Raw genomic sequence first — 18,075 nt, 5'->3', positions numbered from 1 at the left:
TATATCAATTTCTCCTGTTCAGCTGAATGTATGATTCGTTCTAAAATTGAACTGGATGCATGAGCAGTACGAATTAACAGGAAGCATTCTGATATTGGATTTGAGTTGAATAAAACTGTAAACCTAAAAAAAAAAAAAATGGTACTAAAAGGTACTCCAACAAGAGTCGCAATAAAGCTGACTGACAGCAACCCTCTGACTGGGATCACAAACCTTCCACACTCATTAACGATGCAGCTTGAAAGAGTGATAGTGTGAGAAATAAAACACTTCTTTAACTACAAACTTTCATCTATCCCTTGTTTTTTAAGTCAATAAATAAATCAAACCAAACCTGAATAAATATGACTTGAAGCATCAGTAAGACTAATTTCTGGGCTCCAGACAATGAGGTATTCCTCTGACACCATCCTCTCCCATTGATGTCTTAGTTCATGGCTGTCTTACCAGCTCTGGGGGAGAAGGGGGGGGGGGGGGTATGGACCGGTGCAGGGTTTGGGTGGGTTGGCGGTGACGTTCTTCTGGAAGATGCAGGGGGGGGTAAGTTTAGGTCCGCACCCAGCTGAGAGGTACCCAGAAGGATTCTCGCTCCAGCCTTTCCAAGATACCTCGAAGTTCTGCACAGGCACTGACTGAGTCCTCCTTGATCAGGATCCGGTCTACCAGGTGTCCATACTGTTGATCGATCTGAGCCGCGGACTGACGCATCTCTTGGAGATCTTCGTCCTGTTGCAGAAAGCAAAATGATTTACACAGAGAGCAAGACACATGGCACACAGGCAGAAGACCAGTTCATTATACAAAAGCAGTTCAGTGGTGGACGAAGTATTCAGATCCTTTACTTAAGTAAAAGTTCTAATAACACACGGTGAACATACTATTCAGATAAGCAATCAGAGAGGTATGAAGGCGCTAAACCATTTAAAGCCAATGTTATTTTTACCAATCTTTGTTTAGCTTTGTTGTTGACCTTGTTTTCAGCCTTATGCCAACTTGACAGAAAGTGTAGGACTCACTGTAATGCGGCCATGCTCTCCCCCTCCTGGTGAAGTTGCAGCACTGCGGCGACGTCTGCTCTCAGGAACACGAGGTTTGACAAATATTACATAGGGCTTGAACTCTGCTGTCCGCAGCCTCCTCAGGGCCTGGAGTGATGGTGGATTTGCATACAATAGAGCAAACAGAGGTCACAAATCAGACAGGATCGGAGAGGCTCAGCAGTGATACATCAGACACTCCACACAGTGAGCAGATCTGATGCGACTGCCTGCCCTCATCTACACTCAGCAAACTGCTGCAGGATCTGTATCACGTAACATGATACGATTGTGTGATACATTTTGATTATCGTCGTAAATTGAGATGTGCTCAGCGGTTGTAACATGACGCCTACCTCAGGCTGCACATCCACAACACACATCTTATTCTTGGCCTGTACAGAGCGGATTGCCTCTATACTTGTGCCATATTGGTTTTCCTTGTATTCCCCGTGTTCTATGAACCTGCGGAGAAACAACAAAACATTCACATCAGCAGGGTACAAATCATATATGTTTACACAAAAGCAGCACAGTGTCAGTGTGAACATACTTGTTGTTTAAAGCATCTGCATCAAATTGCTGTTTGGTAACAAAGTGGTACTCCACACCCTCCTTCTCATGAGGCTTCTTGGGCCTGGTGGTATCTGTGGAAACACAAAGGAGGACTTTACATAATGTACAGTGTAATGTTGGTTCATTGATAGGCACAGTGTGTACGACTTATGACTCACGTGGTACAGCCACTGCGAAACGATGTGGGTTTTCAGCAATCACCCGCTGTTTGAGTTCATTGATCCGTGCTCCAAGAGATCCTTCGCAGGATCGTGTGTTTAAAAGGAGAGGAAAAGAATTAACTTCACATGCATCATCGTGGGTCATCGGTAGGTTGTAACACATGCTTCGATCCACAAGGTGTCACTTTCATCACAGAGAACATTTATGCCATTCAGTGGCTCAGTCTCACCGATCAGAACCACCAGACGGGGCCTTTCATTGGGCCTCTGCTGGTAGCGAGTCACCTCTTCATAAGTCGTGTAATCGTTGTCCCCGGGATCAGAACCCTCTCCGGAGGACCCTTGTCTGTCTTTGCGACTCAGCCGGAAACTCCTCCGTAGACCAGCTACAGCGAGGCCAGAGAAAGGAGGAGCAGAAAGAAAAAGATGTTCGTGAGACGACATGAGCTATAAAATGATTATCTCAATATTAAATAACATGAGAACACTATTTCACTTCCATGATGCGGATACAATCGTTTTGCACTTATTAGATAGCTACAGTGAGCAAATGCAAAGGAATGTTTTCGAGTCAAGACCAACCATTGATTAACCAATACCAACCATGCATTAAAAACCTTTGTAAATAGCGCACAGTGATTAAAATAGCTCACTCTTATCTGACGTGTAAATATTTGATAGTGTGAGATATTATCTGAACTTTGAGCCAATTAGACGTCATGCTTCAACTAAAAATAGGAATACATGCAGCTGATAACAAAGACATCAGGTAAAGCAGACTGTTTTAAGCAAACCATTCCTTAGGTTCATTTTTTTTAAAGTGATTAAAACAGATATCAAAGATCCAAAATAGACAATTTTCCAACAATATGGTCCAAACAAGGCATGCTGCTCTGAAAGTGCTGAGGCAGGACAGACAGGACAGCCTGGCCCTGAGAAACACCACATCAGCAGAGAGTGACAGCAAATCAGGGTCTCCCATGGCCAGGACTGTCTGTATCCCCCGTCAGTGGTGTGTACCCGAGGGAATGAGCTGGGCACTGTACCTGAATAAAATTCCCAGGAAAACACCTGGCCACAGGAGGGCGCCACTGCTTTACACTTAGGAGAGACTATAACTGGCGTTAGAGCATCACACAACCCAGCCTCACACCTCCACACAGGGTGAACGAGCAGCAAACGTGCCTGGTTGAGTGTGCAATGCGTCCAACGCAGCAGGGCCCTCATGAAGGTGGGGGGGGGGGGGGGGGGGGGGGGGGGGGGAGGAGGGTGTTTTGGGGTTGGAAAGGGGAAGCAGTGCACTGGCCACAGCACAGCAGCAGGGGCAGTTAGTTAGATGCAGGGCAGAAGGGAGAGAGGTTTACGAGGATCCAAACACTGCAAGGTGGAGGGGGGCGGGGAAGGGATGGAGGGGAGGGTTTTACAGCTCCAAGCAGAGTGCATGATAGAAAGCACAAATACTGTTTTAACAAGGTATTTTGTGTTACAGGAAGAAGGTGCTGATAAGCTCTCAGCTGTGTTTAGGTCGCTCCTTGTGCTCATCATCATTCCAGCAGCTCACAGGATGTGGGGGGGAGTAAATGGGGGTCAGGTTGGGCTGAAGAAGGGCGAGGGAGGGGAGGCCAGTGGAAGGGGTTGAGAATAAAGGCGACTAATGTATTCCCTCCACTCCGATTTGAATTTAAAGCATGTTATGGCAAGAGAAAATTGGGATACGATGCAATAAGTAACCTCATTTCCCATACCTTCCTAATAATTTACAATAAAGTTTCCTGGAATAACTATTATTTGGTACTAAATTAGAAATTATCTTGAAAGAACAGCTCTACTTCAACATAAGTGAATTTTCATGTATTCATATTCACGCTGTGCACTTACTAAAATACTCCATGCGCTCGCAATTATTTGGAATTTATTGTGTTAAGTGTACAAATGAAGTGGACCAGTTGAACACCGTCTTTCTTTACCCTATAAGTACCAAAAGACAGTTAATTTCAGGAAACTGAGAAATAATTCGAAAAATTATAAACCAGCAAAAATTCTGCACTTTGCTTTGCTTTTAATGCAGTACATTCTGCGTTTGTTTTGCTTTTATACTGTGATATCTGACACGGTTACCTCTTATTACTGTATGCAGTGGAGTCCCCGAAGAGGGAGATCTGTTACTGGCACCTTCAGAAGTGTGAGTCGATACTTCCTACACATATTCTTCGACAATATTTCCTTTCACGTTGGAAACAAACACTTGTAATGTTTTTTTCTACTCCTGCATACGTCTCCCCTCATCCATCTTCCTCCTCTGGCATCTGTCTCTGGACCCATCGCCCATGGAAACCTTCGCCCCCTCCTTTTATCCCTCAACCCCCGGCCCCAGACAAGTCAACCCTACACAAGCAGTCCTTTTGACCCCCAAAGCCCAGAAGCATCCAGGGAACCAGCACACAGCCAGGCTGCAGCAGGCAAAGTGCAGATAGGGAGAAGGAGGTGGAGAAAGATGTACACGCTCTCACCTATGTACTGTCCATTGAAATAGCCCTCACAGTCACAGTCCTCTGTAGGGAGGCAAGCAGGGAAAAGAGGGGGTAAGCACAGGGTAAGAGACCTGGAAGAGTTAAGGAGTAAGGGGAGGTGGAAGAGTTATAGAGGGGGGGGGGGGCGGGCCGTGGGGCGTAGGAGAGGGCAGGCAGGGCAGACAGGCAGCAGGCAGGCAGGCAGACAGCAGGAGGCGAGAGCGGACGGGCAGCCAAGAGATATCGAAGGAATGCTGTTGGAGGTAACAGCCACTAACGAAGGCTTGATACAGAGAGGAGAGGAGAAGAGAGGAGAAAGATGGCTCTCCTTCATCTGGAAAGGAGCCAGCTATGAGCAGAGTCTCTGTGACCCACACACACACACACACACACACACACACACACACACACACTTGTACGTACACAAGCCTCGCCTCCCCAAAGATTCACAGCTGAGGAACAAACTGTCTCACAAACTCTTTGAAATCCGCAATTATGTTCTTTCATCAAATCTAACAGATTTTTAGAACATTTGAATAGGAATAGAAAAAAACAGGACAAAACAACATTGCAAACAGCAGCTGAAACAGAGGGGACACAGAACAAAAGATAATGGAGCCTGAGGATGACGCAAAACAAAAGAGGAGCTATTGTTATCTGCAACAAGCTCTGCTTGGTTGGCCTGAAGTCTCCAGGGATGCTGCTCTGCCTGCACATCACCTGGTACACACACACACACACACACACACAAGCTAGGCAAAGAATCTCTATTCTAGTCTGGTGCACTAACAGCAGGAGGGGAGGAATTATGCTGGAAGCAGCAGAAAATCCCCCCCCCCCTTCTACACACACACACACACACACACACACACACACACACACACACACACACACACACACACACACACACACACACACACACACACACACACACACACACATTGAGGCTTTGAGGCCTCTATGAACATTTTCCATTGTGTGCTGTGTGTGAGGATGTGACTGCGTTCTCTATATATCATGTTTGTTTCTGCACACGTACCCACCTTTATCACATCCTTGGTCATCTGATACAGTTTGCAACAAGGAGAAACGGAGGAGAGCGTAAAACGTTAGAGTCGGTAAAGCTAAGGGTCATTTCGGTGTGTAGATGGGCAGATAAAAATAATGATATTTGGAAATTTATGAAATGAGGATTTAACATTTGAAGAGATCTACTGCCGTCGTCAATGACGTCACAGACAAAGAGGGCCCCTGCTGGGATTTAGGGGAATTAATCAGAGGGTTGGAGGAGCGCGGAGAGAGGCCGAGACAGAAGAGTCCCCGCAGGCCTGCTGCTGCGTGGCGTACTGTGACGGGGCTAGCTGCCACACTGCTAAGCTCTTGTTGTCTCCCAGTGGCTCTGGCCTAATCGGATCGCCTGCAGCTTACGCGCCACGAAGAGCCACCACTCACATTACCCACTCACCTGGCCGTTTACACGCCGCGTCTACGGTATCGAGTGAGAAAGTGAGACGTGTATTGTGTTGTTGAGGCTTTGTTTCTCAGTGGGTGCAGCTTGTAACGCTTTCTGGATGTACTTAAGCTGCTCGCTGGCCAGATGGACCAAACATGAAGGAGATTAATTCATAACTGATCTCTCCCTCCGTCTCTGTGCCCCTCCATCTCTCTCTCTCTCTCTCATCCCTTTTAAAAACATGCCTACATAGCTGCATGGAGAGGACAGACCTTGAATACTAATGCCTCTGAAAATGCCAATTACCAGCACAAAAGGTCAATAAATGTCAATGAAAACATTGCTGCATTTATCCAGCGGAGATATCATTGTCCTATAATGACAGTGGCCGAGTACATCAGTAGTGAAAGAGGAGTTGATACTGAGAGATGCTGCAGGTAGTAAAAACTGTGATTATGAAATAATGCTGAAGATGCATTGGAATCCTGGGAAGCAGAAACTTACAGACGGGCTTTTTAGGGGATTTTGGATTCGGAAGTGTGCCCATTTTCATCCTGTAGGCCAGTCGCCTGGAGAAATGCGCAGCAAACAAAGAGCCAGAGAGGATGGAGGCAGGAGGAGAATCATCAGGTCAGAAATACACAGTAAGCAAAAGGTGAGGAGGGAATGTCAAGAGAGGTGGAACAGAAGATTTAAACATGATAGAGAGAGGGACATAAAACACCTACAGACAGATTATGAGACAACGGGCCCCTGGGAACAAACTGGGCCGCCACCCCTTCTACATAAGAAGAAGACACCCAAACAGAGAGACACAAAACAACTACAAACAGCGCGGCCTCCTTGTGGTTGCTTTAAGTCTCTTTGTCTTATTTCTGTGCCTCTTTGTGGTTGGTTTATGTCTCAACATCTTTATGTGACAATGCGTCTCATTGTTGTTGTCTCGATCGATCTCTTCGAGGTCTTTTTATGTCTCTTTGTGGTTGTTTAAGGTCTCTTCGTCTTCCTTTGTGTCTGTGGTATTTTGTGTTTCTCTGGTGTCATCTCGATCTATTTGTGATCTTTTTACGACTCTTCATGGTCATTTTGAGGTCGTTTTGCATCTCTCTGTAGTGGTTTTACGTCTCTCTTTGCAGCCGTTGGATTGACTTTATAAAAATAAATATATACGGTGACTTCAAGCTCGGTGCACGGTAGGCCCTTTCCGTAATCCACAGCACATTGTGAGTAAGCAGACGTGAGCTTATGCTACCTTTCATAGCGATGCATTTAAAGAGTTGTTTTTCATTCATCATTGTTTTAACCCACAGTGCAGCAGGAACCCACAGCATCAGCAGAAATCAAGTGTTATATCACCCTGAACATTTGTTTAACCTACAAAACGCATCACATAGGCTTTCCAGAGCTCAGATACCCCCTCTGCCATGCGTCTTTCTCTGTGTTTAAGCTGTGGTTATTAATCCAACAGACGCTGCAGTGTTTGGCAGGGATCTCCCGGCCAGCTGAGATCATCCTACTGACGGATTATGACACCAACAGTATCAGCATGTGCCTATTCAAGGCTGTGTTTCGATTTATTTATTTTCCACGCATGCTTTGATGCTCCATCTAATCAAAGTTGACCCTTCAAAGTGGAACACACAAATGTGGATTTGACAGATTACAACTAGCTGGATAACATAAATACGGGTGAACAGTACAGTGCTGGCACTGATCAGGTTACGCCACAGATTTTGCAGATACACGATGTGACACCCGTCTCCCCCCCCCCTGGGTGCTTTTACCTCTCCTGGAACAGTTTGGATGGGATGAGTCCGGCCCGCAGGTTGCTGTCTCCCACACGCTTGGCCTGCCACCACGTGTGGTCGTCTTGGGTCACGACCTGCAGGATGTCTCCCCGCTTGAAAGGAAGTCCCGCTTCTTGGCAAGGCGTCGCCTTGTCTTCCAACGGGATGTAGTCAAACAAGGCTCTCATGTACACCTGGAATCAAAAACAAGAACTACATATTTAGATTTCTATCATTGTAAATAAACATGGGCAAAACTTTTTAACAGTGTTTTAATCAGTGTTTTACGTCATTTAAGGAATGATTCATCTGGAATACCACAGCATGCTCAGTCTCTCACTCTTCATCTCACCTTGCTGTCCTTCAGTCGGTCCTCTTCTTTAATGGCAGGGATTATCTTCAGAGTGATGGAGCCCTGGGATTGGGACTAGATCACAAATAGACAGAGGAAGTAGGGGAGAGAGGAGTGTGACTGCAGCCTCAAATTAAAGACAAACACTCACTTCTCTTCACTCAAAAGGCTCCCTGAGGTAGATTTTATCTATCAGTGCACCCTGTTTATAAATAAATAAAAGATGGACAGAACATTTTAGCTGATGAATCACCTCTACCGTGATCCCTATAGACTTTATATCCTAAAGAGTTTGTAGTTTACCCACCACTACATTTAGCACTGCTTCTGTCTGGGGCAAATACAGGGAACCCTGAATGTAATAAGCAAAACATGGCTGGAGCCTTTTCTCTCTCTTCTACTAAAGAAAAAAACACAAATCAACATATTTAATTTGGCTCAGTTCAAAATACTGGATCATAGCAAATAGTATAGAACTGCTGTATAAAGTTATGGTTCTTTAAAGAGATTTTTTGTTGGGTGCGAAAAGTGATTTTCTGAATATGTCATTGACCATTTATTTATGTTTGGATGCCTCATGGGGATCAGTGACTTGAGATTATATTGACTATTGCAATACATCTAAAAAAGCAGTAGCACGTTTCTACACGTTGATCTAAAGTATTTAAGAAAACACTTTGACTTCCAGCCTCACAGATCCTGTGACTGTGGCAGATACATCGGTGGGTTTAGACTCTTTGTAGACATTAATGGTGATGGCATAACATTCACCAGAACTATCCGAAAACAAACAATTTGGATTAAAAAAGTCATACTTCAACGGTCTGGTATAAAACAGTTTTTTTTTTTTCAAAAATTGGGAATCATTGCAACCATAAATGTAAGGCTGATGTGTCCAGCAGCATATGAGATTAGCCGCGGACAGACAGACAGATACACACACGGACGTATGCATGATCTCCCCACATGCTCATGTCAGATAATTAAAAATATTGATTTATTTTGAGTATACAAATTGCTTAAAAGTGCAAATGATAGAATAAATTGGAAAAAAAAAACATTTCATGATATCACTACAAAAAAGAAAAATATATATACATTCATAATACCGTCGACAACTTGAGCACAAAACTGAGAAAATGGGATCATTCAACTGAAAATTCCTGATAATTCAGGAAATACATTTTTGTAGCCAGTCTTACATTTTTTTATGTAGTATAAAATGAGTATTTCTACGTTGTAAATGTATACCAGTATTTCTCTAAACATACAGCAGAACTGTCCGTCTGTCTGTCTTACCAGCAGCTGACTGATCTCATCAGGCCTCTTCTGGATCACAGAGACTCCATTGACCTCCCTGAGTTCATCTCCTACATGGACCAATCCTGTGAGGACGAGTGGGCAAAAACATCAGTGACAATCAAAGCGTCTACACTGGGTCTTTGGGGTATTTGATTCACATCTTAACATCAGTATTGTTGTCAGATCTACAGACACGAGTCGCGTCCATCATCAGCTGTGATCTCATTAGCTGCAGCCACAACAATGAAATAAAAGGCTGAGAGCAGTACGACCAATACATTCCCCTCAGGACAGAGAAGCACATATAGCAGACCCACTATTGAGCAATCATACTAACATAACGTATGCATTCACAAAGAGACCTGAGGCCGATTCTGAAATCTCTCTACAGATTCTCTCTATACACTGAAGAGGACTTTTTCCATCACTTGATGCAACAAGAAAAGCAGCATGACATTAATGATTAACGGATACAAACACTGATTGGTTTACTTTCCCAGCATGCATGTTTCCTATGCCGACACACACACACACTCACACACACACACACACACACATACACCTGCATGTGGCTGATATTTCCATGGTAACGCCCATGAAAGGATCTTCGCTGAGTATCTATCATGTGATTGATTCTCTGGGGACTTGTGGAGAGCTTTAGTTTCCGCAAAACAACCGCACTATCCCTCTCATTTTCCTCCTCCTGCTGCTGCATCTCTATCACTGTGGCTTTGATCTCACTCACCACACTATCAGGTTTGATTTGTTGTTCCTTACATACATGCATATTTGCATATTCTGTTTGTGAAACACCAATTTTCACTGGTTGCAAGAAGACAAATGCCATCAAAGTGCAGTAAACATCAGGAGCCTCCTGAGGCATCCTGTAGCTCAGCCTCCTGAGGGCTGCTGTGCTACATTACTGCAAAGTCCTGGCTGTCTTCCATGCAGGAAACTTTTTTTCATGTCATCCCTGAGTCTTTTCTATTTCATTAACTATTCAGCAATGGCAAAAATATCCAGAAAGAAATTGGACTCATGACCTCATTATTTATAAAAAAAATGGATGGCTACAGCCCTGAACGGCAGCAGTTCTATCACTTTATTTTCTGGTCAGATTCTTACTTTCATTTCACTACCCATCATCAGTGTACCACCCCAAGGTTGGGAACTGCAGATACTTGCAGTCTAGTAGTCTGACACGGCTTGTAGAAAGCCCAGAGTGACAAAAGAAGAAGAAGAAGCACAATTTACCGCTTCGGTCAGCTGCACCTCCTCTCATGATTCGAGCCACGATCACCATCCCAGTGGCTTCATCCCGCCTGATGGTGGCTCCCTGGAGTACAGACAGTTAATACAAGATCATTAACGGAAAAGAGCAAAAGGTCTCAGTCCCATAATCTCTTCCTCTTTCATCCAGTTCTCCTGAAGTCTCGTATGTTCTTCCACTCTCATCCTTCACAACTTACCAGAGGCTCCTTGTTCTTCACTAGCCTGACAATCTTTACCGACTCTTCCTCCAGCTCATCCTCGAAGTCATCCGGCAGGGGCGGCAGCACGGGATCAAAGTTCTTCTGTGCCACGGTGTCGTGCACCGAGAGAACGGCCTGATGGGACAGAGAACAGATGTGCTGAAAATTCAGTACTGATGTTGAGCCGACGGTCTACGAGCTTCAGAGATGAATTTCAGCGCAAATAAAATGTCTGACAGGAAAATTGGCCAAATGGATATACACTAGTGCTTCATCTCCTCATGATTATACAATAGTAAGACCAAAAAATCCAAAACAAAAGTCTAAGGGTTTTTACCTTGAGATGTGGTGACGTCAGCAGGAGCAGCAGCTCTTTTTCCTCGGTGCTCATTGGTCCGCTCTGCAGCTCCTCTGCCACCTGCCAGTCACAAAACACGCATGAGCCCTGGCCTAGTACCAACTAATGCACGTGTATACCAGTAATGCAGGCTGCATTTTACTGGAGAATAAATGCACACGGATACACAACAGACATGCACACAGAGGAAGATAATTAGCTAAGGTCAGCAGTTTCCCCGCTGATAACTGGTGAGCAGCAGGATATGGAGTTTCATTAGAAGAGCATCGGGATGATTCAGCACTTTGAGAACATTAAAATTCACTTTTGATACCTGCATTGCTTCTTTGTCGGAGCTAACTCATTGTTATTGACTGCTGTGCCCAAGTGGAAAAGTAATTTAGGGGGTGTGTGTGTGTGTGTGTGTGTGTGTCTGTGAGGTGAACTTACATCCTCTGCCAGAGAAGAGGCACTGTGGAGGACGGGTGTTGGACTCTGTCTCTCATACTGTCTCAACTTCTCGTGAATCTGCAACACAAGCACGTGTGGTTAATTAGAGAAGAGGGAATGGACAGGACGAGCTGAAGGTTAGAGAGGCCTCCCGGAGTCTTCTTGTAAACAAACAAAAGTGATGCTGACATTCAGTGTTACTCATCAAAATGCATTGTGTTGAATCCCTGAGGTCTAACACATCCTGCATTGTCTACATCCATGTTTACTAGCTAAGCAGTCTTCATCCCCGTAGCACTGCTACGTGCCTTGGTGCCTTAACACCATCTACAGATCAGTGGAATATATAAATCCACTGGCAGGAATGTGTGTGAATGTGCGTCCTCGTGCAAGAGACAAACAAAACAGGGACCAGCTCATAAAAAACTACTATCTGAAATTATACCATAGGCACGTTTAAAAACTACTGTTTTTTGTGCATTGAAAAAAAGAGTGCATGTCTCCATTAAAACTGCATAATCCTTGAAATGTATTACTATGAAGATTTTCTTTCTTTAAAAGAATAATTTGGATCCACTAAACTTTTCTTCTTTTGGAGCACATTCAGTGGTACATTGCTCCACATGTAAATAACTTGTAGAATCAGACTTAGATGGATTATGATCCATTCCTCACCTTCATGAGATATCCCAAACTCCGCTCACTGAAGACGTCTTTCAGGAAGACCATGTCCTCTTTGTGATTGGCATCGGGCCGCAGCTGAGAGGTCAGCAGGGCCAACGTTTCATGTAGCCCTGTAGAGGAGAGAGGTAGAAGAAAAACCAGCGTGTATACGAACGTGAACAGATGGAGCACAGCGAGCTTCAAGCAGTATGGGACACTATGTGTTGAGCATCTGTGCCAACTCATCTCACCCGCTCCTGCTGTGAGGACCGGCATGGCTTCTTTCATGGGTCAGTGAGGTGAGGAGGGGAGGAAACCTGGAAGGGGGGGGGGGGGGGGGGGGGGGGGGGGGGGGGTATTGTAATTATAATCAACATTCCATACAGATACTTTCAGTTTCTGAGAGGATATTCTCACAAATAGCAAAATAATAAAAAGGTAATGGTGTTATTTATAGCCATATGTCATCTCCTTGTAGGCTTCATGTTGTAAATCCAAGCCGCATTTTTCCCATTTTGCAGCGCAGTTACCTCGTCTGTGAACATGTGTAGGTGTGTATGTGCAAGTCGGCTGGCATTATAGTACTATTAATCACGCTGAGTCTCACCAGGCCCTGTGTGTTTGTGTTGGTGTGTAACGGGATCATCTGGCACAAACAGTATTCTATACAATATGGTTGCCTACTCGGAAAATGATTTTAGCTCTCCATAAAAGGACTAAATTAATTTTCGTTGCAGTACATACTGTACAATAACTTTCTTTATACATCTATATTCATAAGCTGACAGATCTACACCGCTACAGTCGGCTGAAGTACCGCACAGACTGCTGGATTATTGCAGCCCCTACAGATCAATATCCTCGTCACGCCACTCAATATTCTCCATACTTCCTGCCACTAGAAACACAAGTCAATAACACAAACCGCAGACTCCAACATATCACACTATGATCCGATAACAAAACAACCGGAAAATGCAGTAAAACCAAAACAACACAACAAAGCTGCAATAAAGAGTATTAGCATGTTTGAATGAGTTGTGTTAAACATCAACGATAAACAGTATGGGGTTACAAAAATGTGGACGCAAGGTTGTGAAAATATTGACAGAAATTGTATTTTATTCAGACTGTTTAGAAAAGAAGCTTAACCTGTCTGACAGTAGTGTGCTTGTCTGCTTTGTATGTGTAAAATAAACATTGCTGTTCGTGTTACCGCGTCCGTCACCTTACGGACGCCTGCCAAGATGAGGCATCTTGTCTTGGTGTGTTACCTTGAGACTGTTGAGCTCATATCAATAATCATTTTTACAAATCTGTGAATTTTCAGTGTTTAGTGATCGCTCTTTGAGCAGTTATTGCAGGAACATATCAAATCAATCTAGAAACACTGACTGATTGACACAGAAAGAAACACTAAAGCTAACAACCAACAAGACCGGAGAAACAGGTGTATATCAGAGGGGTAAAAGCAGCTTGCAGACAGCAACATGAAGGAAGTAAGTTCCAAAATAAGACCAAAAAGCTATAAGGCAAGCAGATGGCCAGGACAGGAACAAGGCTGGAAACAACATATCTAGTTCATTGTGAGGCTAATGTGAAGCAGCTGTGCAGGCAGATGATCTGGTCAGGTGGTGTGCAGACTCTGCAGTGGCAGGTAGAGGACGGATGAGGAATAGCAGGTCTGGGATTAGAAATGCAGACAAACTAAACACTCAGGGGAACAGGAGTTAGGAGAGGAAGACAATGCTGATGAAGATTGAGTATCCCAAACAGTCCATCAAGATAAGTGACTGGAACTGGGGTGGGAATCTTCCCAGTGGGATGAGTGGGAGGAAGGAGTTCCTATACATTGCAACGTCAAGGCAAACAGTTGCGCTTCTGTATTTCTATGAGCTTGTTCATGAAAAACACAGTACAGCACCCTACATTGTATTTTAATGTTTCTATATTGCAAGATTGCAATTTTCTCCTTCCTCCTAAAGCATTGCTAAAATGTATCCTTGTGCTTGGATGGTAAATATTCAGAATATGATTAAGCACACCACAGACAGACGGAGACAGCAATGAGTTCATGAATAATGAACAGAGAGGATATTAGAGAGCCAGATAGAGGGATGAGGAAAAGATGAGGAGGGAGGCAGCACTTATTTTATTCTTTTTTTTCCGTCAGGAGAATCAGTGGGAACGACACACAAGAGAGGCTCTTTATTCTCAAGTGTGTCAGATGGGATTTTCTCCATAACGTCAGTATTTCTAACTCAGAGGAGGAAAGAAACATCATTATCAATATACTGTAGTTTCACTGGTAAAGTGCTTCACTCATATCAATATTCACTTTTCACTGATGGTGATTTGTGTCACCCACGACCATCTTCAGCAACAAAAACTTTAATAGTTCCTCATTTTGTTTTTAAACTTTTAAAAAAACTTTTATTATACTATTACTATAAGACGATTAAGTCCAACTGAAATCACATTAGTCGTCCTTATTTATAGTAAAAAATAATGTCAACGTGTTTCTAAAAGTATTGTTAATATTTGTTTATCATTAATAAAAGGAAGTAAACTGCAAATAAATCTCCATAATCGGTGTCAAATTAATCCAGTAATAGTCTGTACATCCAAAGGTACATTGCAACCAGGAAAAGCTAATAGCCAATACAGCACACTTTAAATGGGGCCAAAATGTCAACAAATTTTGGCTCATAAAAACAACAATGTTGTAGCCCACGGCATAACTTACTTACATAACTTACTTAATTTACTCTAATCTATAGTTAGGTCCTCAAATAACTAATAAACTCTTGGACTATAAAGGGATAAGACTTCTTGATGCCTGACTCTGAAAAGACCCGTGAGGAATGAGCAGAGCCTGACCCTGTGATGACTTAAGAGGACAACCCTCTCTGACATAAACACGTCCCAAAATCAAGGCTTGTAACACGACTAGAGAATCTCCCTTTCTAATATCTTTATTGTCACCATTCTTTGCATCATCAGCTTCTTTTCTACTTCCACCAATAATAAAACAATCAAAAGCTTGTGGTTCATTACACCTGCAGCAGCTGAGTGAGTTAAGAGTCGTGGGAGAATGACATCATCCTCTAACCTGGTGAGGTCTTCAGAGAACGGCATTGTGGGAGCACCTCTAAGTGGCACCCATGGGGGGGGGTGTCGTTCCCACTGATTCTCCTGACAATCAATGGATTGAGGTGGTCGTGAGTTTGACTCATTGAGGAACAAAAGTAAACTTAATTTATGTTTAAAGTCTTCAAATTAAAAAAATCTGCATTGATTTTCCAAAGTTGCAATTTGATGAATATATAATAATAATAATAATAATATAATTTTCTGTCTGTATAAAACCTCTCGTAGCAGCCTTTGCACCAAACACTGATTACATTGTGCTCTCAGCCACTACCTGGACTATAAACGAACAGTTACGTAACATTACGAAACATTTCGGGAGTCAGTCATGAGACAGGAGTAGATCGCACAAACAATGCCAAAGCAAAATTAAAATCGGACGGTATAACACAGCTAATGGGATAAGATAGTTTTCTTCATTTTGGGTTCTCCAGTTGTCCGTTCCCATAAAATTCAGCACTGAAAAGACGGTTTGTGAGTAATCAGAAATGCAAATTTGTGCGCCAAAGTTCACCAAAGTTGAAATACACGTAAGATAGATTCACAAGCAAATGCATTCCCTGCTGTAACTCTGTTGAAATGAAAAGCATTGATATTACACATCAAAGTCTGTCTACAGGTCTTGGGGAGTACTACTGCATATGTAACATAAAGATACAAAGCCTTTTGTGGCTGATAAATATTGGTTTAAAAATATAATAAATCTGGAGATGTGGAGTTCTGCACCTCTGTATCTCGCTAACATCCGAATCTCTGACAAATTTGTCACCGGCAGAGTTGAATTATGGGTCGTGTAGTTTCCAGGTTTTAACAATGAAGAAAAGAAAAGACAACACCTCTGATTCTGCTGTGATGACTTTGATCCTTTGTTTTAAACTGTCCATCAAGAGTCCAATAATGTTACAGGGGTGCAATGCTAAATCTGTACCCTTTTATTTTGGACCGAAATGTTGCGATTATAAATGCTGGTGTGTCCGTGCCCTTGGTCCTGGTTGCTAAGTATGTTCATAGATTTAAAATGTAGGTAATAACAGTTAATTATGCATACTCTGGAAAACATTAAGATCGTTAACATGATTAATGAAGACATATTAGAAGTATTCCATTTGTACTCCACTACATACTCCATGACATGAGTAAATACTAATCCCGCTGAGAATCAACACCAGCATGAGCTCAGTAGAGCACAGTTTGGTCTGCTTGACTACCGACAGCTCTCTCTCTCTCTCTCTCTCTCTCTCTCTCTGCCCCTTTAAAACTACGAACAGATGCCCCTGGCTCACACAGGCCTTCAGAAAGCACCATCTCACATCACTGCAAAAACCCGACTACAAACACCAAAACGTCACTGATCCCAAAAATAGACTCAAACATGCTTTTTGCAAAAAAAAAAAATAAAAAAAATGACATTTTCAGTTCAAATCTAGTTAAGAGCTTAGCTGCAGATCACACAAACATGATGGAGCCCCGGTGGGGTCAGAAGAAGTCAGCTGATCAGATAACAGCCTTCGTCATAAAACCTTCATCTCGACACATTTAGCTCAAATGCAGACGGATCAGCAGTTAGTGCCACTGCCACTGCGTTATCGACGTCATCCTGTGTTAAATAAGATATTTGTAAACCACTGAATGTTATTCTTTGTGTTGGTCATCCACATGTGATTGTCTCATTCATACACAGAGAAGTAGTTTGGAATCACAGCATTCAACGAACATGAACACACAACCAACAGACACCTACCCCCCCCCCCCCCCCCCCCCTTGTTCCTTTTCACAGTTTTTGTCTCCCTGTTTCATCTTTATATTTGTCACACAAGCTTTTTTTTCTCCTGCTTTTCAGTCGAGAGCCCCGGAGGTGGTTTGACGTCAGCAGGTTCAGCGGGGCATAAGTCGGCCCTCACAGCGATAAACACGCTGCCAAGAGTTTCATCGTGTCTCTTAAGGTCTCTTTGATGCCTCATCCAGTAAGACCTGAACCGCAAGAGCTTCTGAAGATACTACAGAGCAGCCACTGCTATACACTGACACTGAGCAAGTGTGCGGGTTTTCCTCTTTCCTTAAAGAATTGTGTTGGCTCGAGGATGGCAACTGATCATTCTTCTAATCATTCATTTGTGCAATTAAAAATATGAATCTAATGTGCAAAATAATGTCAGAAAATCATGGAAAATGTCCAACTTTAAAGATAAAATATATATGATACAAAAACAGAGAAAATAGCAAATCTGAAACCAGAGATTATCTTTACTTGACAAAGAACTTAAAGCGAGGAGGTCTGGATGGATAAGTGTGAAGGAGGCTGCGGTTCACATCTACTAATATATTTAACTATAAAGCAAAAAATGTGTTCTTCGCATATATATACAGAACTGCTCATCTGATCTACGTCACACTTAGCGGGTGTATTACTGGAGGTGCTTCGTTGAATTTGGTGCAATTTGGACACGCAACACATTCAACATGAACTTTGAAAAACACCGCATCAGCACTCTGTGCAGCTGTCGGCGGCTCGTTGAATGCAGGCTCTCAAACCTCCGAAAACGATGGCAGTAAATTTCCAAAATAGGCTTTATTTGGATAAACTGAACACATATTGAGCATCTTGACTGTTACTTACTAGCATGTCGGGTAAATGTTTTCCCCTGAAGTAGAAGTATAGGCCTACGACACAACACCGCACAACAAAAGTCCTGCATTCAAATGTTTACTTGAAGTGCAGAGTGGAAGAGAAGCCTTATTAGCACAAAGTATCTAAATATACGTCTGTTCAAGCGGGAGCTTTCAACAATGCTAGAGTTAAATTATTAATACAAATTTGTGGATAA

General features: G+C 43.1%; 1 protein-coding gene across 2 annotated transcripts; it reads right to left on the bottom strand.

Annotated features, from left to right (window-relative positions):
• Nucleotides 1–546: 546 nt before the first annotated feature.
• Nucleotides 547–12,388, bottom strand: mpp3a (MAGUK p55 scaffold protein 3a). 2 transcript variants are annotated; one of them, XM_076080107.1, is made up of 18 exons: nucleotides 12,352–12,388; nucleotides 12,113–12,231; nucleotides 11,438–11,515; nucleotides 10,988–11,068; nucleotides 10,648–10,785; nucleotides 10,433–10,514; nucleotides 9,176–9,261; nucleotides 7,877–7,951; nucleotides 7,522–7,718; nucleotides 6,242–6,306; nucleotides 5,328–5,348; nucleotides 4,285–4,326; nucleotides 2,005–2,160; nucleotides 1,772–1,852; nucleotides 1,591–1,684; nucleotides 1,394–1,502; nucleotides 1,017–1,145; nucleotides 547–726 (listed from the first exon to the last, which is right to left on the bottom strand). In XM_076080107.1, the coding sequence occupies exons 1-18, from the start codon at nucleotides 12,386–12,388 to the stop codon at nucleotides 547–549; spliced, it is 1,770 nt and encodes a 589-aa protein (XP_075936222.1). The 2 variants fall into 2 exon arrangements, with proteins under 2 accessions (XP_075936222.1, XP_075936221.1); XM_076080106.1 differs by having other exon boundaries at nucleotides 10,988–11,075; nucleotides 11,421–11,515; nucleotides 12,352–12,376.
• Nucleotides 12,389–18,075: the final 5,687 nt, after the last annotated feature.

The sequence above is a fragment of the Anarhichas minor genome, unplaced genomic scaffold (genome assembly GCF_050575085.1).
Source record: "Anarhichas minor isolate MPS153535 unplaced genomic scaffold, ASM5057508v1 ptg000007l, whole genome shotgun sequence".
NCBI lineage: Eukaryota > Metazoa > Chordata > Actinopteri > Perciformes > Anarhichadidae > Anarhichas > Anarhichas minor.
Note: the sequence above shows the minus strand (reverse complement) of the source record. Positions and strands in the feature narration are given on the sequence as shown.

What these genes read in the sequence shown, in the direction of transcription:
- mpp3a (XM_076080106.1), bottom strand. Translation starts at nt 12,376, where the DNA reads ATGCCGGTCCTCACAGCAGGAGCGG. An exon ending in ACCGACTGAAGGACAGCAAG is followed by an intron (nt 7,719 to 7,876) that starts GTGAGATGAAGA and finishes TTTTGATTCCAG; the next exon opens with GTGTACATGAGAGCCTTGTT. An exon ending in ATCCCCTAAAAAGCCCGTCT is followed by an intron (nt 5,349 to 6,241) that starts GTAAGTTTCTGC and finishes AAACTGTATCAG; the next exon opens with ATGACCAAGGATGTGATAAA.